The 24,124-nt window shown below is 42.0% G+C and overlaps 1 protein-coding gene across 1 annotated transcript in view; it reads left to right on the top strand.

Moving 5' to 3' along the window:
* Positions 1–24,124, top strand: part of SLC6A2 (solute carrier family 6 member 2) — a 162,333-nt gene that overhangs the window by 135,143 nt on the left and 3,066 nt on the right. The window contains exons 8-12 of the mRNA XM_044270290.1: positions 4,269–4,381; positions 8,583–8,711; positions 11,388–11,487; positions 15,829–15,929; positions 22,779–22,946. Of these exons, the coding sequence (XP_044126225.1) occupies positions 4,269–4,381; positions 8,583–8,711; positions 11,388–11,487; positions 15,829–15,929; positions 22,779–22,946 (611 nt within the window). The remainder of the gene's footprint in view (positions 1–4,268; positions 4,382–8,582; positions 8,712–11,387; positions 11,488–15,828; positions 15,930–22,778; positions 22,947–24,124) is intronic.

The raw sequence follows: 24,124 nt of genomic DNA on the forward strand, positions 1-24,124 counted from the left end.
TAAACTGCTAATCTCCATTCATAATAGCAAGTAGGTTCAGAGAGCTATACTGCCCTCCTGTGGCTTCCAAGTAAAATTATTTAATGGGTTAACTTAATACTTGATACGCCTAAATTTAAAAAGATGTATTTTTATAAGCATGCATTTGTATATTTTGTATTGGTCACATATCTTAAAAATAATTTATGAACCATTACAATGGACTGTAAAAGCTCCTATATGTACATATGTATGAAAGTAACAGTGTAGTGATGTCAATCAGTACCTGAAAGGGGGCTCATTTTTATCTTTGCAATGGGGTCCCCAATTTTCTACTGATGCCACTCCCTGAAATTCACGCATGCACTAAATGAACAAAAAACATTACAAAAAATTCACAAAGGATAAAAAATTAAAAAACAAAACAGTAATTTCTCCTGTAATCTCCTCTCTTTTGATCTCATTGTAGCTTATAATTAATTACTGTAAAACTGAGAATTATATAAAGAAATCTCATTGGGACAGATTTACTAATCCTATAGATGCTGTAAGCTTAGATGTCTATCACCAGATTTATCACCAGAATTAGCAAAGCTAGCTGGAGCCCCCGATTCCACAAAAGCTAAGCCAGAAACAGATCTCCCTTGTGAAGAGAGATTTACATGAAATAGAACCCTGTCAATTCTTTTGGGAAATACCTGTGCATCAGAGTGACCTCCCTGATTATCACTCAGACGCTTAAAGTTTTCTGGCCTAGTTGGAGAGGATCACAGTAGATGTGCAGTAGAAGCAAAGGACCTTCTTGAAGTGGTGTTCCCTCCTTTGTTGGGAAGACATTGTACCCGTTTGCATGGACCTTTCGGACTCCACTGGCACCTTCACCACATTAGACTGAGAGACAGAAAGGAAGGGAAAAGGACAGACAGAGAGAGAACATTCACACGTACGTTCCCTTAAACATTGCTCAAATCGAATAGCTAGAGACATTGCCTCATCTAAAGACCCTGGGGTTGGATGCCTAACAGATCTCTCAGAGTATCTGAAAGGCCCAGTCTGAACTGTGATTTAAGGGCCAGATCATTCCAGCCAGACTCAGTATACCACCTGCGAAAATAGGAGCAAGCGCAAATGGCCACTCCTGGGGGTCACCTTGCAGCAGACACATGATGATACTGACTCTCTCTGTGCTTTGGTTCCCAAGGAGGGAGGTCTCAACCGGAAATACAGTTTGCAACTTTCCCTAAAAGTTGCAAAACCCTTACGGTCACCAGAGAAGCTTAGGCTCCATCAGTGATGGGGTGGCTGAAGCAGTGGGAACTGGTCTGATGTGACTCCTGCTGTTGGACCTTCTCAACTAATCCTGCACCAACTAAGCAATGCCCTCCATTTGTGAGGCTAAAGCTGCCATGACATCCATAGTAGTGCAGGTACCAAGTCTTTTTTTTTTTTAGGCCAGTGATAAGGTTACGACTGTAGGTAGGGACAGACAAGGACAGTGAGCCCTAAGGCTACAACTCAGCCCACTTTCCCTACCTACTTGCAGTACAAGTCCTAGATAGCTTGACCGCAACTGGCCGATGGTCCCTTTGGGGACAATTTATTTTATGATTGCATTTTACTCATTTGGGGCTAAAAATCTATTTTTCGATTGGTCTTTATTAAAAATATTGAGCCGTTCTATCACAAAGGGTTAACTGTTTTTCTAGCTGTGTGCATCCTACTTTCACTTTGTGAACCCTTATCTCTAAATTACTAAGAGGTCATAAACACTTATTTAAGCAACATTCTTATAATTAAGGAGCCTGTCAGCTCCATGCCTGATGGAGCAGGGAGAAAATACAGCTCCTGCTAGTTCATTTCACCTCTGTACAGAGGAAAGGACTCCATATTTTTTTAATAATGACCAATTAAAAAAATAATTTTTAGCTCATAATGAGTACAATGTACTAATAAAAAAATTGCCCCCAAAGGTGTACATGTAAATGGGTCAGAACCAGACGAACTATACAGTACCCAACGAGAGACAGAGAGAGTGGTCAGAAGATAAGCTGAGATTAGAACCCGACGGACAATGGAGTACCAAACGAGAGACAGAGAGTGGTCAGAAGACAAACCAGAGTCAGAGGAACGAGCAATACAATAAGCACAGGCCAGGAACACAGCTAGTGAGTCATAGACTATCGCTGACACTGGTCTATGGCCAGGAAGGGGTTTAAATAGAGAACCGAGTCCCTGGATCAGCACCTGATAGGCGCTCCATTAGTCAGAAACACTAGCACACAGGAATAGAGCAGCTGAGCAATCAGCCCACTGCTAATCTCCTCCAGCACACGCCCGCTGTGGAGAGAAACAGAGCATTGCATACTGTTGCTAAAGATGCTGCCGCGTAACCAGGGGGCATGGCTCAGCAGTGCGTCTCTCTCGGTGCAGCAGCGCAGAGGCTGTGCGTTGCGCCACTGGAGCCCGAACAGGTAAGTTTATTACAGGTGGCTATTTGTTTGGCCATTTTGATAAAGGTGATTCTTTGTTCACTATGGTATAGGTGACTGGCCATCACAATGCAGCTTTTTTCAGCCATTATGATATAGTTTGTTCACTATGCTGTAGATGACTGGTTGGTTAGTATTATGTAGGTAACTCATTGCTTGATCCATATGATGTAAGTAACTCTTTGGCTGGTATGATGAAGGTGACTCTTATTTTTGCCGGTATAATATAGGTGTAAAACAAAATCACAGAACTATAGTGGCCAATATGGGGGAACTGCCCAAGCCCCAAACACTGTAGCGTGTTTCTCATTGGGCGAGCAGTCCCACCACATGTGAACCACAAAAATACAGTGGCAAGTATAGGGGAACTGCTCAAACCCCAAACACTGTAGCGTGTTTCTCATTGGGGGAGCAGTCCCACCGCATGTGGACCGCAGCAAACGACCATCCCGAGCAATTAATGCGTACAAAGGAGGACGCCAACGCGGTCCACATGCACCACAAAAGCATCCTACACAGACTGGAGCATTGTGCGGATGAAAATACAATTATATAAATCACTGAAGAAAATGCACCAAACGGATATGTCACTGACTATACTAGCTGGTCATACAAGCAGATATTAAAAGCTGAGACTTTTGCCAATATATTCCTGTCAGGAAGATATCGGAGCCCATCATGCACCACGTCACGGTCCTCAGCATGGCAAGGGGTCCTACCACTGCGCTAACTCTGGTGCGCTAACTATGGTGTGAACACGGTCTGAAGGTGATGTAATCCAGCTCAGAGCCAAGCTTCCACACAACCGCATAGCAGGACAACTAATGCAATGTGAACAAAGCCAGACTGTAAGCCACACCCATATCAGACCATGTGATGGAGGTTACCAGGTGCAGAAGAATGTTCAATTGCCTATAATATAGGTGTACTGTACATTCAATAAAATATAGTGAATAATATGGTTGGAGGAACCTTGAGCTGCCATCATTGTTAGGGTTGTTCATGGTCAGCTACTGTGTCTGATATGCTTAGCTGAGCACATCAGGTCAGACAAGAAGTCTATCCATTACAGGAGGTAAGAGTGGCTGGACTCATAATGGGGGAAAGGGGCAGCGTCAGACAGGCGACAGACCCATGGGTGCATGATCATCCATGGAGCTGTTCTTCTACAGATCCACAAAACATGGTGGTATAGAACAAGGACCCTTCATGACCACTGCAAAAAGCCATATTAGCAGTCACTGAGGGGTTAAGATTAGAATTAAATATATTGGATAATATGGGACAGTATTCATCGGGTCACTGTATGGCACCATTCATATGGGCACTTTTTTATGGACATATTCTTTGTGGTATTTTTAGCTGTCCTTTTTTTTAAAAGTTTTTCTTTAAGTATTAATATACATGTAAATTAAATGAATATACATATACAAAATATGGTGTTGCTGTAATCATACTGACCTGCAGAATGAAGGCAATAGGTCAGTTTTACTGCATATGAAATATATGATTTGTAAGCCTGTGTGGCCCTCAAAGGGGGTGTCCCATCTCACTGTTTACACAGTGAGATGGGACTAAGCGCCACATGGGTGGGCTTATGGAAACAGCTGAGCGGGCCAGTACTCTGTTATTTCCATAACTCCAATTGTAGTGAATGGGAGCTATGCAAATGGCCAAGCTACGCTGCTTCTGTAACTTCGGGAGACAACACCTTAACAGCTTTTATGTATCAGTTTTTGTTATCTTGGTCCTACATTTCTATGCCTTTGAAACTATTTTTTTTTTTTTTTTTTTTTACAGGACCCGGACTTGTGTTCATTATATACCCAGAAGCTATTTCTACCCTTCAAGGATCAACAGTTTGGGCTGTAATATTTTTCATTATGTTGATCACACTTGGCATTGACAGTGCTGTGAGTATACCTGAGAATAGTCTATGTATCTACCACCATTTACTATGTCAATAATTCCACAAGTGATGCCATTCAGCTGACAGCTATTCCTATAGACCCCCAATACACATGCACACTTCACTTAACTGTGTGAGTTCTCAATTAGAGAGAAATGAGCCTCTGCCAGGCACCTCTGAAGGTGACATCTCCTCTGAGAACAAAGGATTGGGCATGTTGAAATCCAACTGCCTGATCCTTCTTTTCTGGGACATCTTCCATTAAATGGGTTGTCCCACAGAAAATATTTTACCATTTTCAAACCAGCACCTGCATCTGAATACTTTTGTAATTTTGTAATTGCATCTAATTAAAAATTTAGTATGGCCACTGAGTTATTCAATAAAATCTGTATAGCACCACCTGCTGTTTCTTATTTCTTTGACCTGCTCACTGACAAGGCCGCACATGCTCAGTTTCTTCTTTCCACTGCCTCCTGAGCTGTGATAGGTAGAGCATGGACACGCCTCCTGAGCTGTGATAGGGAGAGCATGGACACGCCTCCTGAGCTGTGATAGGGAGAGCTTAGACACACACCCTTAGCTGCGGCAGAAAAGACACTCCCCTTGAGCTGTCAGCCTGATATAAATCTAGCAGAGCAATGAATGGGGAGATCTCTAGATCCATGTGAGGTACAGGGCTGGTTCTAGCTTTGTTAGAAAGAGATTGTCATGTACTATCTGATGTCTGATTTTCCTTTTTTTACATTAGTCATGGGATAACCCCTTTAAGAAAGAGTCAGGACACCATAATGGGTACCCTACTACAAACCGGATTCCAAAAAAGTTGGGACACTAAACAAATTGTGAATAAAAACTGAATGCAATGATGTGGAGATGGCAAATGTCAATATTTTATTTGTAATAGAACGTAGATGACAGATTAAACGTTTAATCCGAGTAAATGTATAATTTTAAAGGAAAAATACGTTGATTCAAATTTTCACGGTGTCAACAAATCCCCAAAAAGTTGGGACAAGTAGCAATAAGAGGCTGGAAAAAGTAAATTTGAGCATAACGAAGAGCTGGAAGACCAATTAACACTAATTAGGTCAATTGGCAACATGATTGGGTATAAAAAGAGCTTCTCAGAGTGGCAGTGTCTCTCAGAAGCCAAGATGGGTAGAGGATCACCAATTCCCACAATGTTGTGCAGAAAGATAGTGGAGCAATATCAGAAAGGTGTTACCCAGCGAAAAAGACTTTGCATCTATCATCATCAACTGTGCATAACATCATCCGAAGATTCAGAGAATCTGGAACAATCTCTGTGCGTAAGGGTCAAGGCCGTAAAACCATACTGGATGCCCGTGATCTCCGGGCCCTTAAACGACACTGCACCACAAACAGGAATGCTACTGTAAAGGAAATCACAGAATGGGCTCAGGAATACTTCCAGAAACCATTGTCAGTGAACACAATCCACCGTGCCATCCGCCATTGCCAGCTGAAACTCTGCAGTGCAAAGAAGAAGCCATTTCTAAGCAAGATCCACAAGCTCAGGCGTTTTCACTGGGCCAGGGATCATTTAAAATGGAGTGTGGCAAAATGGAAGACTGTTCTGTGGTCAGACGAGTCGAGATTCGAAGTTCTTTTTGGAAATCTGGGATGCCATGTCATCCAGACCAAAGAGGACAAGGACAACCCAAGTTGTTATCAACGCTCAGTTCAGAAGCCTGCATCTCTGATGGTATGGGGTTGCATGAGTGCGTGTAGCATGGGCAGCTTGCATGTCTGGAAAGGCACCATAAATGCAGAAAAATATATTCAGGTTCTAGAAAAACATATGCTCCCATCCAGACGTCATCTCTTTCAGGGAAGACCCTGCATTTTTCAACAAGATAATGCCAGACCACATTCTGCATCAACCACTACATCATGGCTGCGTAGGAGAAGGATCCGGGTACTGAAATAGCCAGTCTGCAGTCCAGATCTTTCACCTATAGAGAACATTTGGCGCATTATAAAGAGGAAGGTGCAACAACAAAGGCCCAAGACGATTGAACAGTTAGAGGCCTGTATTAGACAAGAATGGGAGAGCATTCCTATTTCTAAACTAGAGAAACTGGTCTCCTCGGTCCCCAGACGTCTGTTGAGTGTTGTAAGAAGAAGGGGAGATGCCACACAGTGGTGAAAATGGCCTTGTCCCAACTTTTTGGGGTTTTGTTGACACCATGAAATTCTGATTCAACATATTTTTCCCTTAAAATGGTACATTTTCTCAGTTTAAACCTTTGTTCTGTGATTTATGTTCTATTCTGAATAAAATATTAGAAGTTGGCACCTCCACATCATTGCATTCAGTTTTTATTCACGATTTGTATAGTGTCCCAACTTTTTGGGAATCCGGTTTGTACATTATTATGAATATATGCGTTCCTTTTCAGCTGCAGAAATTCACAAAATGTAATCTGACCATTATGACTCGATATTAATCTTAATTATCTATTCAGCCATGTTTACAGGTGCCCAAAGACTGTCTCTGTATGCAAGCCACATAAATCCAGCCACACAAACCCTTCCTGCCATGTCATAGCACATACAAATTATCCACAGGATAGGTGTTAACTAACAGATGGCGGGGGGTCCGACCACCAGGACCCTCTATGATCCAGAGAATAAGGGCGCCCAGGTCCTCTCTCTGAATGGAGTGGTAGAGAACATGTTGGTCTAAGTCAGCCCCTTAGAAGTGAATAGAACACACTCCTTTAAGAGAGGGGTCTTGGGGACTCTTCATTTTAGAGATTACGGGAGTCCCACAGTCAGACGCCCCATAATTCATTATTTATCGCCTATACAGATAATTTCTGTGTGACCACCCCCCTTTTAAATGGAATGTATCACCTGTATTTATTTTAATTTTATTTAAAATATATACTTAAACATCTTTCCTAAATCGGTTTTTATATACGGTAGTAACATAGCTTGTAAGGTTGAAAAAAGACAGCCGTCCATCCAGGAGGCTGATCTGTTCAAAAGCAAAAATCCCTCATGAGGTAGGATCTAATTTATTCCAGTTGAGTGGAAAAAAATTCCTTTCTTAACGACCCTTCAAGTGTAATCCAGTAACTATTACTGGTAACATTGTTACATTGTTTTTTATGATTTGTAACATATATTTTTCACGCACACGATTATAGGGGCAGCAATCTTGCCTGAGATGTTCTTCTGAGCTGTGAACTACACTTGCAGACATCTTCTATATAACAGGCACCGAGACATGAAAAATCTAAGTCAGAAAATGACTGATTGGCCTCTATGGGAGAGTGTGATTTGCCTGCTCTGTGCAGAGGTAACTGTGCATGGCTAGGGGAGGAGGGAGGAGGAGCTGCAGTGTCCTCATCCCCCACTGTCAATTTGTGATCTTCCCTCATCTTTATAATAGAGGTGTTGTCTCCAATGCCTATGATGATAATGAGATGACTGCTGATACAAAAAAGTAAAAATAAAACATGAACATAAAAAATAAAAAAAAACATTTAACATAGAAAAGTGATTTAAACAATTGGTCATTTACTGATGACACATTTCCTTTTCATGGCGATACATTGTTTTTAGTAGAGACTTGTAGCTCCACAAAGATGAGAGTTGTATTATATATTATCATGCGGAATGAAAAATAGATTAGCTTACCATCCCCTACTAACTCAACATATTCTAGAAGAACAGATGTAGAGGAGTTGCTTAAAAGGGTTATCCCATGTTTAATGTAAAAAATTTCAATCTGACGCCGTTAGAACCATCCCTGTACCTCACATGGAACCAGAGATTGAAACCTTCTTTCCTCCAATTGCTCAGCTAGATTTATTTCGAGCTGTCAGCTTAGGGGGGCATGTCCTCTCTGCTGCAGTTCTCTCCCTATCACAGCTCAGGAGGCAGTTAAAGGATTGTATTGAGCATGTCCATCCACCTTAGCAAGGTGGACAGAGAGACTAGGAAAAGGTCAAACATGCAATTGCAAAAGTATTAAGATTCAGGCTCTGGTTTGAAAACTGAATACAATTATTTTTGTAGGACAACCCCTTTAACATACCGTCCGCTGAAAGGGAGAGAAACCAATGATATTTCTGTTGGACAGAGTGTCGAGATGCGATGAAACACTTTGGTATATGTTGAATATACAAAGTCATTTATACTTTTTGTATTTGCTGTTTTTTGCTGTGCAGATGGGTGGGATGGAGGCAGTCATCACTGGCTTAGCAGATGACTTTGCTATTTTGAAGAAACACCGGAAGCTCTTTACTTTCCTAGTTGCGGTTATTACGTTCCTCTTCGCTTTGCTGTGTATAACAAATGTAAGTAATAAAACTCTGAATATATTCTACCCACTTTAAATGAAGAGCAATCGCTAATTAATCCAGCCTATAATGAGCAACAACAAGAAGCTCTTTATTCACTGATGCCAGGGTTGCCAACTGTCTAGAAATTTCTGGACAATCCGTAAAAAATGGACATTTTTTTTTTCCTGCGTCCATGAAAAAAAAATAGATGTGTCTGTGATTTTATTTTTAGGCTGATGGTACTTTGCTAAATTAGCTTGGTGGCAATTTTCAACATTTTACAGCTCACAGTCATCATTGTAATTTGTCCGTAAAAAATGTTGGCTGTCTGCGATTTTGGGATAAGTTTCCCAGAAAAAAGAAAAATTCTGGTTGGCAACCCTGACTGATGCAACCAGTTGGAGTACCCAGTGAACGGCAGTCCAAACTGGGGGTTTGGGGCACTGTTTAAAGTGTGTACTTTGCTATCATCATGATTCCTCCTGACCTGACTCAGAGGCCCTGACTCAGTGACCCCAGTATTTGTGTACAGTCACCCTGTGGGGCTGTTTGGTCAATTAGACCAGGAGGTTCTGTAATTAGAATTGAGAATGGACCTTTCAGTTGATCAGTTATTTGGAAAGCTGTCCTCTGATGGTGTTCACATAAACTGATCCTCTGGTTACGGTTATGGTTTTGCTGTTTGCATATCTACGGTATTTTTAGCTCCTTTCAATAGGGTTAAGCTGGGCTTCAGGCAGTTTCCACATGGAAGCGTCTTCAAAAAGGAATATGTCCCTTGTGGACACTCTTCGGAAAATCCATATGGAAATCATCTGTGACCCCATGGATGACCATTGTCAATAGTGGGAGGTGGTTTCTATGTGGATATGGTGTACTTTTAGGTGTGGAATCTGCTTGGAAATCCCTACACAAAAATGGCCTTGTGAACAAGTCCATATACAGGGAGCTGAAGTGAAAATGAACCTGTCTGTTGGATAGGAGATAAAGTTTATGTAGTGTTAGATTTTCACCATTTCATGACCTTGTTTTTTTCTGTGATCCTGAAAACAAAAGTAAGACGGTCCCTTTGGCCGTTCGCCTGTATGGCGATGCTCCTGCCACATAGCGCCATTCAAATAAATTGAACAGTGTTGTAGTTCCCTGCACGAGTGGCTCACGTCAATGTGCAGGTATAAATAGTGAAGGATCCACAGCACCAAAGTATTGCTATAGCCCATTCATTTTAAGGATCAGATCTATCTATCTACTCCTCAGCATTGAAATTGCAAAACAAAGAAGGAAAAGTTGTGGAATTATTGAAACTACAGGGTCAATAGACATGTTAATGGTATGCAAATGATAAAAAAACGAAAACAAAGTATATTTAAAACATCTTGATTTGGTCAGTATCGAGTATGAGTGCCACGCACAGAAATACACGCACTTACATGCCTTGACATGCTATCAATGAGGTCATTAATGGTTGTCAGAGGAATGTTCTGCCATGTTGAATGCACTTGGGCATGCAAATCATCAAGATCTGCTGCTAAGAGCTGACTTTGCAGTTGCCGACCAATGATATCTCAGATGGTCTGCTCGATAGTAGACAGGTCTGGAAACGTTGCAAGCCATGGTAGCACTTTAGGCCATGCAGGTTGCTCACAGTAGCACGAGCAACATGCGGCCTGGTGTTTTCCTGTTGAAAAACGGCTCATGGGACACTTTGGAGAAATGGCTCTGCCACTGAATCCAAGACTAAATCAATGTAATGGTGCGATGTTACCTTGTGAAGGCCTCTTAATGGTGTTACCCACATGGTCTCCAGATCAATCTACAACTATCATTTCATCTAAGACAACAGCGGGACTCATTGCTGAAGAGGACAGACCTTCTTTCCAGCTTCCACTGCCATCTTACTGTGCACCATGATAGCCTTTGAGAGGGGTGGTGTGAGGTCAATGTTGTGCAAACCCCTTCTGATGGTTGGTGTAGACATTGTTTGTGCCCTAGGCTTGGGATGTGATGTCTGATTTCACTTGCAGTACAGAATGGATCACTATGCACCATTCTTCTTATCAGATGATCCGTCCATGCAGAAGTTTCCCCCTGTGCACCTCTTGCTGTCATTCCAGTTTGTCATCGCTTTCCCAATCACTGGGATACACAATGTTGAGCAGTGCAGACATCGTTGCCTAGGCATGCAGTGATCTGCTGGAGTGATAAACCAAAGTCTTTAACTTCATGGATTCTGTTCCTCTCAGTTTGTGACAACTTGGCGATAACTGGCACATCGACAAACAGGAGGCATCACAAAATCATCCCACATGACTTGATCTCATTTTTTAGGCTTCATGTGGCTAAAAAAACTTTGCTTTCAATCTGGCTTTTATGCCGCTCCCACACGCCACAGATCGGAGCTAGGTGCTTGAAAATTTGATCATCTGCAGATCTTAGCGACACCTGCTACCTTCCCAATTTGCATTGCCTTATGGCTTGCCCTTTTTCGTGTTGCAATTTCAATGTTGAAGAGTGTGTATGTATGTGTATATATAAATATACATATTAGACATATATAGACAGGACTTTAGGTGTATGGTGTTTTTATGTGCATTTCTACTAGTCTTCACAAACTGTTTTAGTAACCTGTTATATAACACATTTCTTAAAAATACATGTCATAGAGTATGTATATTTAACATATAATTACAGGGTGGGATCTATGTAGTCACTCTTCTGGATACATTTGCTGCAGGGACATCCATTTTGTTTGCTGTGTTAATAGAGGCCGTTGGAGTGTCATGGTTTTATGGTATAGTATATGTCTTTATTCTTTTCTTCTGCTCTGCAAAAAAAATCAGCATTGTGATTGCAAGACCGTTATACGAGTTTTCCTGTTGAGTAGCTGTCCATAGGTTGCGTCTGGTAGTGCAGTACAAGGCCATTGAAGTGACTGCAGCTGAGTTGCAGTACCCCACACAACCTGTGGACAGATGTAGTGCTGTTTTTGGAAGAAAGCAACCCTGTTTTTCTAATCCTATACAAACTCTTTAAAGGGATTGTACATGTGCTGGGAACAGCACATACATGCAGCTAGTATTGGGTATTATTAAACCATTGGCGCCAATGTCGGATGGTTTAATACACCTAATTTATGTCTACTTGTAGGTCCTGCACTTTCAAAATAGCTGCTGATGGACGGGTCCCATCTATCAGTGGCCTCCGATCACATACACTGGAGCCAGACAGGGGAACTATGCAGTCTATCCCTAATGTAAGTAAATGGAGGCTGCTGATGGACGGGGCTTCCAGAGACACAGCCAAACTCTAGGCGGGAGTTCAAAAATTAGCCCCTGCCTATGTTTCCTGAAATCCAGAATGATAGCTGTTGGATAGACAATCATCCAGCTCATAGTTATCAACCTTGATTAACCCACAAACTTGCTGAACATACATTAAATTCTATATTTGCCTGGGTAATATGTATGCACACATATACATGCATGTACAGTGAAATCCCTTCAAGCGCCACCTTTGTGAGAAGACCACGCTAGAACTAGGCCAAAATGTTCAATGATGCATTTCGAATTTCCTTACATTCTTCTATGAGAGGACCATCCCTCCTTTTTTCTCTACAGTTGTGCGTGATTACAATGTATGTGTTTGGTGAGCAAGGAGAAGGCCACGGTGCTACTCCCTCAAACAGCTGATCGGCAGGGGTCCTGGGTGTCAGACCCCCCACCCATTAGATACTAAAGAGCCTTCCCCTTTTAAGCAAAATCATTATGGTGGTCTCATTCACTGATGGTCCTAACTATGTTTAAAGTTTGAAAGTTTTTGAATAGATTGAGAAATTCTCCCTTAATCGCTTCATCTTCTTTGATCTATTTCGGCTCATATTTCAAGGTAAACTGAGAAATGTATAAAGACATTTTCTCTATCTGTCCCAGGAGATCAGCTATGTCCCCCCTCCTTTACCTCAGCACCCTTTGTCTGGCTGTAAGACAACTGACTGCAGCATGGGCTTCCCCCCTCTGCTCTGTCTGCTAGAGGACCCTGTAAGGGGATGGCCACACGTTCAGGTTTCCTGATGCAGTTTTGGAAGCCAATACCAGGAGTGAATTCAGAAAAGAGTACATATCATACATGTCCTTTATACTCTCTCCCCCCCTTAGGCCCCTTTCACACGAGCGAGTTTTCCGCGTGAGTACAATGCGTGACGTGAACTCATAGCACCCGCACTGAAACCTGACCCATTCATTTCAATGAGTCTGTGTACATGAGCGTTTTTTTTTCACGCCTCAGTTCTGGCAGAGTTATGGCTTTGGGAATGCAGGGAGTGCAAAACAAAAACGCAAAAACAAAAAAACCTCTGGGGTAGAAATGGTTAAAGGGGTATTTCCATCTAGGACTTTTCGGGCATATTGTTAGGATATGTTCCCAATATCTGATAGGTACAGGTCCCACCTCTGGGACCCGCAGCTATACTTAGAACAGAGCCTGCACCACGCATGCCCAGCCGCCCTCCATTCTTTCCTGTGGGATCAATATGCCCCCAATGTCTGAGATGGAATACCCCTTTAAGGTCTGCCCTTTGGCTAAGCCCAGACCTCATATATTCTCCAACCAAAAATGGGGGAGATTTATCAAGACTGGTGTAAAGAAAACTGGCTTAGTTGCACATAACAACCAATCAGATTCCACTTTGCCCCAAAATTAACCTCTGCTCATAGATTTATGTGAATAACTAGATATTTTTCTCAAATTTGTATTTGATGCATTGATTTTTGTTCTTTGAAAAACTCTTTGTTGTTCTGTCAATCATTTAGGACCCGTTCAGAACAATACTATGGCATCAGTTTCTGGAGCCATGAAAGCTATACTGGATCCATTTTGAACAGACACCAACAAATCTACATGGACCCCAGTTGCTTAAATGTTGCTTCTGATGTGAATAATGCTGTAGACTCTATAATTCTTGGTGTCAGCAGGATCAACCCAATTAAAGGGAGTCTGTCACCAGAATTTGACAATATAAACTGCTTACGTGGCGCTCTAGCACAACTACACAAGATTCCAATGGTACCTTTGTTGTATTCTTCTGACTTTCACCGGATGAAAAAACGTTTTATCTATATGCAAATGAGGGCTCGCAAGTGCCCAGGGGCGGCCCTGGGCAGGCATGCGGCAATGAAGGAGAGGCTGACACAAAGTTCCTCTGGGGCACACTCTGTATGTAGGGACCAGGCCTGATGGTGGATGAGGTGCCCTGGATGTTGCAGGTGCTTTATGTGCCTGGGACAAGGTCCCTTTAAGGATCGTGACCCCAGTGCCTGTAACGGTGGCACACCGGTTTCCAGTAGCAATGAGTGAGGTACACAGATGGTATGGTGAACCAAACGTTGCTTTACTTTCAACAGTCCAACTTTGAACATACAAGATGGTAATACAGTCCCTTATGTCATATGCTTCACAAGCAGGCTTATTTAAATAACGGCAGGTATAATCTTGCAAGATACTCGGAGGGTAATAATAATGCACACACTCAGACCAGGCTGTACCTTCTCCTCAGAAATAGTGTACACTGTTCCTTTTGAACTCCTGGCTGGCTTTCCATCCCAAGGCCCGGACGCCTAAATGCTGGCTTTTATCCTTGGCAAATAATCTTCCTCCCGTATTGACCCTTGCGCTGTCTTTATAGTTCCTCTGCCCATCAGCTTACTTATCTTAGCTGGATACTCTGGCTCTGCTTGGCTGGAGGGTACTGCAGGTTTCTCCCAGGAGGCTCTTCTACTGGGGTAGATTCTTCTGAGCTAACATAGGCTCATTAACTGCAGGCAGGCTAGGATTCATCCACTAGCCTCCTGGTGGCAACTAGAAGCCTGGACTATCTAGCTGCATGTCAGGAGGAGGCCCTCAGCATATCTCTGGCTGGTGCCTTCTCACTTCTGTCTCCACAGACTCCTGACTACAGACTAACTCCTCCCTGTCTGGGCCTGAACATTTATACTAGGGGCTCCCTATCTCCCTCTAGTGTCTAGGATGCTATACTACACCCCAATAGGCCTGCTATACATGTCACAGGGGAACAATACATATCAAAACACATAGAAAATACATTAAATTGCATAGTTAAATATAATGTCACTGTCCCTTGGAAGTAGAGGTAACACGTGAACCAATTGACCCTTGTGTAGTGCCCACCCCTACCTAGTGGGACACTACAATATTACCCCTCCCCAGCCTCTTGCTGGTCCCGCCCTATAAGGCTGTTTCATCATCCCAAGTACCGGCCGAGATCCGGCGCATGCGCACTGCAATGTGGATATACTTACCTTTCTCTTGCTCAGCTTGCCTCCAGTCTCCCTGCTTGCTTCCGGTCCGCCGGCGCATGCAGGCGGATCTAGGCCGGTACTTGGGATGATGAAACAGCCTTATAGGGCGGGACCAGCAAGAGGCTGGGGTGGGGTAATATGAAAAGAAGGCAGAGCAGCCTGGGCACCTACAACAAGAACCCAGCCCCTGGGCACTTGCGAGCCCTCATTTGCATATAGATAAAACTACGTTTTTTCAGCCGGTGAAAGTCAGAAGAATACAACAAAGGTACCATTGGAATCTTGTGTAGTTGTGCTAGAGCGCCACGTAAGCAGTTTATATTGTCAAATTCTGGTGACAGACTCCCTTTAAGTAAGGTTTACAGCCTGGTAGAGTTGATTCTGCTGAATAAAATAATACCTGTTTTGTGAAAATCTGTGGCAGTGTTGGTGGGAAAAATTATTTTTATTCTTATTGATAATTAGGGCTTCAGTGAACCAGGGGGAGGACCTAGCCCCTCAGCTTTTCAGTGCTGGCCCCACCCCTAAGTGCACTGCAGCTCTCATTTGTATTAAGAATAAAAGTCATATTTCTTTGAAATGCGGCTACTGATTTTCACAAGAGAGGTATCTTTTTAATCAGTAGGAGCAACCCTACTAGGCAGTAATCCTGGTTTAATAGGGTTGACCCTGCCAACAGGTGCTCTTTAAAGCCGAAAAGAGTCTACAAATGTGAACAAGGTCATAACCAAATGAATCATTTTCTTTTTTATTGTACCATATTCTTGTTCCTCCACAATTCATTGTATTATCATGACATGTATGTGCTTTTCGTTCAGGTGTGGACCGGTTTAGTGATGACATTAACAGGATGCTTGGCTTTAAGCCTGGTCTTTACTGGAGGCTATGCTGGAAATTTGTCAGTCCTGCTTTTCTTCTGGTTAGTACAAAAAGTAATTGTAAAGCCACATTAAAGTGTAAATGCTATTTTATTTTTATTTGTGTAATGTATAGGGGCAGTGATACTTACCATTTTTGTAATATACTTTAATTACTGAAATCATACATTTCTATTAGAAAAATAGCTCTAAAGTGGCCCATTTTGAGCCTTAGCAACGCTCCTCTGACTTCTGTTTACATAACACAGCCAGTGTTAGCAAGTCTCCACTGTTATGTAAACAGAAGACAGAGGAGCGTTGCTAAGGCTCAAAATGGGCCACTTTAGAGCTATTTTTCTAATAGAAATATATGATTTCAGTAATCATTTTCTTTTTTTTCTAAACATTTTTTTTTTAAACATTATAACAATAGTTTATTTTCTGATGACACATTTCCTTTAATGCCAAGACTGCAACATATATGGCTATGGGTAAACGGATAGTAACGGGTGGTAACAAACAGCCTGTTTAACATTTCAAAAATTATGTAGGGATAGTAGTAGTGGCAGCAGCAGTATGGAACATGGTGGCAGTGGACAGTGGCAGTGACATCATTGAGCCAAGGATACGTAAATAGACAGTTCCCACTGTCAACAATGGCAGATTTAAGATCCATGCCTCATTCAGTTTCACAAATGTAATGTTTACACTTATGGAGGACAATTCATAAGGAATTTGATTAGTTTGAAATCTATTGCCTCATTATTTTCCTTATCACCGTGATACTCATACTATTCTATAGGGTGGCCCGCAAAAAAGTAGCCCGCCGAGTAAGTATATTGTTTGTTTTTTTAATTACCCACAAGTCACAAAAGATGCTGAAAGTGGTCCCCATTTACGTCTATGTATCTTTGGGCATGTCGGATTATGTATTTTATTATGGATGCTGTTTATGCAAAATAACTTCAGTCCAGTAGATGCTACTATGCTAGTTCACACTTTTAGTATTGCAATCATAAAAAAAACTCCCACTATTGCTCTAACTTCTAAATTACTAATATTTATTTTTTATATAATTTTTTTTATTTTTGTGTTCATATGCTATGCAAGGGTATGTTTTGTGCAAATCAGTTGAAAAAAAACTGCATATGTTGCTTTGCATTGGAAAAATAACACGTTCTACATAATAATTATTTGGCTAAAAGTGATTCAGATCTTCTGCAGGTTTAAAGAAAAGGATAAAAATCATGTTATCGTTCTACCCATAACCTTAGCCAGTGACTGCCCCCTTACTCTGCAGCAAATGGTCACCTGCCAGAAGAGATTTAGCATTTGTGATATTTAAGGATTTCTTATCACTTCTTGAAGGATAACCTATAACATTTCTTTTTTCAAATAATGCAGACATTTTGCTCCGTAGCAGGGCAAGGCTGAGTAGCCTAAAGCTATATATTTGATGCCATGAGCCCAGTATTGTAACCCAGAGATCAAATAGTAATAGGTTAAAGAGGATGCACATTGTATACATTAAATTGGTTATTTTAACCCTATTAGTACATAAGAGTTAATGTCTGGTTTTATTCCCTAGAGCATTTGTATTAGTTTTTTTATGAGTCTATTATCTATCTATCTATCTACAAAAAGTTAGGGATATGTTTGGCTTGTGAGTGAAAATTCAAGATGAACCTAAAATTCACTCTGACCTTTACAGGTGAACTTAATGTCACCTTCTCTAAACTTTTGAATGCACATGTCCAACTGTTCAGTGTTTCAGTACTTTTAGCACAATTTGCTGTTCTCTAACAAGGAGCTTAACGGAAAAAAAACTGGTGTTTGATCCATGAATCACCCAATAAATTTCCTGGTTCCATTAGAATTGTTATTTAAACCATCCTCCTCATCATGCTGTTCACATTTTGACATCATGAGACTAAGACGACACCTAAAAATTGATCAACCGTAACGATGTTCTAAAGAGGATGCACATTGTATACATAAAATTGGTTATTTTAACCCTATTAGTACATAAGAGTTAATGTCTGGTTTTATTCCCTAGAGCATTTGTATTAGTTTTTATTATGAGTCTATTATCTATCTATCTACAAAAAGTTAGGGATATGTTTGGCTTGTGAGTGAAAATTCAAGATGAACCTAAAATTCACTCTGACCTTTACAGGTGAACTTAATGTCACCTTCTCTAAACTTTTGAATGCACATGTCCAACTGTTCAGTGTTTCAGTACTTTTAGCACAACTTGCTGTTCTCTAACAAGGAGCTTAACGGAAAAAAAACTGGTGTTTGATCCATGAATCACCCAATAAATGTCCTGGTTCCATTAGAATTGTTATTTAAACCATCCTCCTCATCATGCTGTTCACATTTTGACATCATGAGACTAAGACGACACCTAAAAATTGATTAACCGTAACGATGTTCTCAGACGGAAGTGGCCACTGAGCTTAGTGTCACAGAGTGTCATCAGCAGGTTGCAACAAAGATACAGTGAGACTGGAAGAGTCACAGAAAGGCACAGAAGTGGACATCCTTTAGCCACATCCCACACTGGTGGCCGCTTAATTGTGGACAATGCCCCGCGGAACCGGTTGATGAATGCCACACAACTCCAGGCACATTTAAGGGAGGTGAGAGCCTCCCAATTGTCACGTCAGACCTTTGGAAACTGTTTACATGAGTGTGGTCTGCATGCTAGACGACCTGCAAGGGTACCTGACCACAGGTGTCATCGTCTTGCATGGGCCAGGGAACATCTACACTGGAAGATGAACCAGTGGGCCTCAGTGCTGTTCACTGATGAAAGTCAATTCATGCTAAGCAGAAATTATGTCCGCCAATGATGTTAGACACGTCAAGGAGAGCGCTATGCATCTGCCACAGACGAGCCTTTGGTGGTGGTGGTTGTGTTACAATGTGGCCAGGTGTGTCTAGTAAATACAGAACTGCCCTACACTTTGTGAATGTTACAGTGACAAGCCCATACTACTTGAATAACATCATTAATCCAGTGGTTGCGCCTCTGCATGAACAACACAGGCCTAATTTTATCTTCATGGATGACAATGCGGCAGCTCATCGAGGTCACATCATTAGGGAACAGCTGCCAGAGACTGGGGTACCTGAAATGGAGTGGCCTGCACTTTCTCCAGATCTGAATTCAATGAAAAACCTATGGGATCAGCTGAGTTGCCGTGTAGAGGCTCGTAACTCTGTACCCCAGAACCTCAATGACCTGATGGCCGTCCTTCAAGAAGAGTGGGATGCCATGACTCAGCAGACAATAAGTCGACTTGTGAACAGCATGAGACGTTGTTGTCAAGCTGGAATTGATGGTCAAGGCCACATGACAAGTTTGTGTGGGTATACCCACCGCTGTTGTTGGCTTTTGTTTCAATAAATAGTTTGAGATGAGGAAATCACTATTGCTGTTTCTATTTAAATGCCCTACTTTCATGATATAATATCACTGTAGTGTGAACTTTTTACGTTTTTCATAAATTTCACCCGAAAGCCAAATATCCCTAATATATATATATATATATATATATATATACAGTACAGACCAAAAGTTTGGACACACCTTCTCATTCAAAGAGTTTTCTTTATTTTCATGAGTATGAAAATTGTAGATTCACACTGCAGGCGTCAAAACTATGAATTAACACATGTGGAATTATATACATAACAAAAAAGTGTGAAACAACTGAAAATATGTCATATTCTAGGTTCTTCAAAGTAGCCACCTTTTGCTTTGATTACTGCTTTGCACACTCTTGGCATTCTCTTGATGAGCTTCAAGAGGTAGTCACCTGAAATGGTTTTCACTTCACAGGTGTGCCCTGTCAGGTTTAATAAGTGGGATTTCTTGCCTTATAAATGGGGTTGGGACCATCAGTTGCGTTGTGGAGAAGTCAGGTGGATACACAGCTGATAGTCCTACTGAATAGACTGTTAGAATTTGTATTATGGCAAGAAAAAAGCAGCTAAGTAAAGAAAAACGAGTGGCCATCATTACTTTAAGAAATAAAGGTCAGTCAGTCCGAAAAATTGGGAAAACTTTGAAAATGTCCCCAAGTGCAGTCACAAAAACCATTAAGCGCTACAAAGAAACTGGCTCACATGCGGACCACCCCAGGAAAGGAAGACCAAGAGTCACCTCTGCTGCGGAGGATAAGTTCATCCGAGTCACCAGCCTCAGAAATCGCAGGTTAACAGCAGCTCAGATTAGAGACCAGGTCAATGCCACACAGAGTTCTAGCAGCAGACACATCTCTAGAACAACTGTTAAGAGGAGACTTTGTGAATCAGGCCTTCATGGTAGAATATCTGCTAGGAAACCACTGCTAAGGACAGGCAACAAGCAGAAGAGACTTGTTTGGGCTAAAGAACAAAAGGAATGGACATTAGACCAGTGGAAATCTGTGCTTTGGTCTGATGAGTCCAAATTTGAGATCTTTGGTTCCAACCACCGTGTCTTTGTGCGACGCAGAAAAGGTGAACGGATGGACTCTACATGCCTGGTTCCCACCGTGAAGCATGGAGGAGGAGGTGTGATGGTGTGGGGGTGCTTTGCTGGTGACACTGTTGGGGGTTTATTCAAAATTGAAGACATACTGAACCAGCATGGCTACCATAGCATCTTGCAGCGACATGCTATTCCATCCGGTTTGCGTTTAGTTGGACCATCATTTATTTTTCAACAGGACAATGACACCAAACACACCTCCAGGCTGTGTAAGGGCTATTTGACCATGAAGGAGAGTTATGGGGTGCTGCGCCAGATGACCTGGCCTCCACAGTCACCGGACCTGAACCCAATCGAGATGGTTTGGGGTGAGCTGGACCGCAGAGTGAAGGCAAAAGGGCCAACAAGTGCTAAGCATCTCTGGGAACTCCTTCAAGACTGTTGGAAGACCATTTCAGGTGACTACCGCTTGAAGCTCATCAAAAGAATGCCAAGAGTTTGCAAAGCAGTAATCAAAGCAAAAGGTGTCTACTTTGAAGAACCTAGAATATGACATATTTTCAGTTGTTTCACACTTTTTTGTTATGTATATCATTCCACATGTGTAAATTCATAGTTTTGATGCCTTCAGTGTGAATCTACAATTTTCATAGTCATGAAAATAAAGAAAACTCTTTGAATGAGAAGGTGTGTCCAAACTTTTGGTCTGTACTGTGTATATATATATATATATATATATATATATATATGTGTGTATATATATATTAGTGCTAGTACTCCATATCTTTTAAGACCCTAGCAATAAACCTGGCTGTTAGTGCTTAGTGATGCCGCAAAAAAGGTACAGAAGGTCTGCAGCTGGCATATGTGAGCAGAAGTTGCCTAGGGAGCCAACGCCTAATTGTTGCATTGGGGCCCATGAGCCTTTAGCTATGCCCCTAACTCCTAAGCATTAAAAGTGCAATTAATAAATTAAGTTTCCCTCAAAACAATATAACAATCTGCTCAGCTCCTTCTGCTCTACAACATGATGCTGGTAATATTAAAAACATTTTCATAGTAGACAGACTTTATGATGCCATTTCGGTGACAACTTACTGTTCTCTGCCACCCTACAGCTCAAGTCTATGCTGGGGATGAAAACATGCAACTAAGCAGCACCGGCATGACCAACCTAGAAGCCATCATAGGAAACATTGCAACTGCCAATCACCCCGGTTGCCACTTGTAGTATTTTCTCCTCTATGGGTGCAAGAGTGGAGAGGCACTGCTGAGACTACTGGGAGAAAAGCAGGGCCAAAACATGCCATTTCAATGAAAATTCAATAAAATATATCATGGTAAACATTATAACCTGAGGAATAGGTAAATTCAGTACATTTGCTCTTAGTATGAGTCCAAATCTGCACCGGAGGCTCTGTCACAGATTCATTTAAAAATATCAGACAAAATAGTCCTACATGCTGGTAACATGTCCGGTAACATGTGAGACTCCCTAAAAGAAACGTGTTGGATCCATTTTAGTTTTAGTTATATGGCAGATCAGGCATGTCCATTATTTTTTTTGTTCTACTTCTATAATGGTGTAAATCATTTGCGCTGATGTGAAAAAGTCCTTAAAATGGTTTTCAGAGATATTTTTACTGATGACCTCTCCTGTTGATAGGTTATTAGTATCTGATTTGTGTAGTTCCAACACCCGGGTCCCCTGCCGATCAGCTGTTTGAGAAAGCACCGGCGCTCGCAGTAGAGCTGCAACCTTCTCTGTGCGTCCACTTCAATGAGGGCCATGTGACCAATAAACGTAACGTCACATGTGGAGTTCAGCGAGTCTGCCTTTTGGCAGGTTCGAGTTCGTGGTTTAAGTGAATTACGTAATGGATTCCGTTCTCACGGAATCCAGAACGTAATTCAATGCCGGCATGCCAAACGGAATGCCTTTAGAGCAGTGATGCCTGTGGCCCTCCAGCTGTTGCAAAACTACAACTCCCAGCATGCCCGGACAGCCCACAGCTATCAGCCTACAGCAGGGAGTTGTAGTTTTACAACAGCTGGAGGGCCGCAGGTTGAGCATCATTGCTTAAGAGGCATTCCGTTTTGCATGCCATCATAATACAAGTGTATGGCCAGCAGAACGGAACCCTCGGGGCTGGCCATACACTAGTAATATGCGGCATGCCGTCATTGAATTACATGATGGATTCTGTCAGAACGGGGTTTGTCACAACGTAATTCATTAAAAACCCGAACCTGCCAAAAGGGCAGGCTCGCTCAACTCTAGTCACATGGCTGCAGGAAAGCTGTGAGAAGGCCGCAGTGCTACTACTAGTGCCGGCGCCTTATCAAACAGATGATCGTCGGGGGCCCCTTAAACCAATTCAGTGTTCCTTGTACAAATAACCAATGTCTCTTGTTTTATCTCTCCTGGCAGTTTGTCGTGATCGCTAGCATTGCGAACTACAACCCTCTGCGCTATGACACTTACCACTTTCCTCCATGGGCTAATCGAACTGGATGGATGATTGCTATGTCATCTATGATCTTAGTGCCTCTCTATTTTATCTACAAATTTTTGACAGTGAAGGGGTCTTTCAAAAAGGTAATCCTTTAAAATATTATCTGTAGAAGGTACTTGGTTATGTTCCATGCACAGAGAGCATACGTTTCGATTACAGAATGCCATAAATCACTGTTACTTTAGAGGGGAATAGAGAAGTCAGATGTAACCCCCCTGTGTTTATCAGAGGATCACCTATTGCTCCAAGGGTTACATATATATGCACATGTTGTTCCTATTTCCTTGGCTGGCTAGGTACGCTAGTGTGTCTCCATATATTTTTTTACCAAAAACCAGGATACAGTCCCACAGAGAAAAAAGTAAGTCTTTTTCGACTTCCCTCAACCAAGATATTTTCATGTTTTTGAGAACATGTTGTTGTAGAAATATTAATAGTTGTAATCTGCTCTCCAATGTCTTTGTGTAAGGAAAGCTAAAAATCTCAACCGCAGTCAGCCAAAGGTGTTTTCATGTTGAATTCTTGCTGAGCAACTGCCCCGCCCTGCTCAGTGTGTTCACTTTTATTTACTCACAAGAGGTGTAAAAGGGGCTGGCCCATAACAAGGATGCAGGAAGTGATGACATACAGGAAGTGATGACATACAGGAAGTGATGACATAGGAAGACAAGACACCATCATTTAGAATACCCTAGCCAACAAACACATGTATGCAATAATCTACCATTACCACTGGAGCTAATTTTATCCAGCCTTGCTCAGTGATCAATATCAGATAAAATTACTATGATCCTCATGCATGTCTATTTATAGGACAACGTCATTATCTCCAGCGGCTGATCAGGCGCACTAGAGACAACAAATGCACGTTCCTTTCGTTATATTGTTCTCTTAACAAATGCATCCACGCCAAGCCAATAAATCTGCGTCTTGCGTGGGGGCCCTAGCTGGCGTCCACACATCAGCCAACAAAACACTGCTCTGCTGAACACATCAGTCTCCCCCGGTCCACAGCCCAGTGCTTAGCACATGGACCATTCGCCGACGGAGACCTCTGCGCCAAGCAGCTGTGACAGGACATACACGGGAAGATATCCACTCCAATGGTTTACCCTGACACTGAGAGACATGATGACGATACACAATATATTAAATACACATACACTAATAAAATTTCCACAACAGTCCGCATCTGAGCTTCAGTTTTGGTGGCTCGGATGCGGACCCTTCAATGGGGCCGCAAAAGATGCGGACAGCACTC

The sequence above is a fragment of the Bufo gargarizans genome, chromosome 10 (genome assembly GCF_014858855.1).
Source record: "Bufo gargarizans isolate SCDJY-AF-19 chromosome 10, ASM1485885v1, whole genome shotgun sequence".
NCBI classification, from domain to species: Eukaryota; Metazoa; Chordata; class Amphibia; order Anura; family Bufonidae; genus Bufo; species Bufo gargarizans.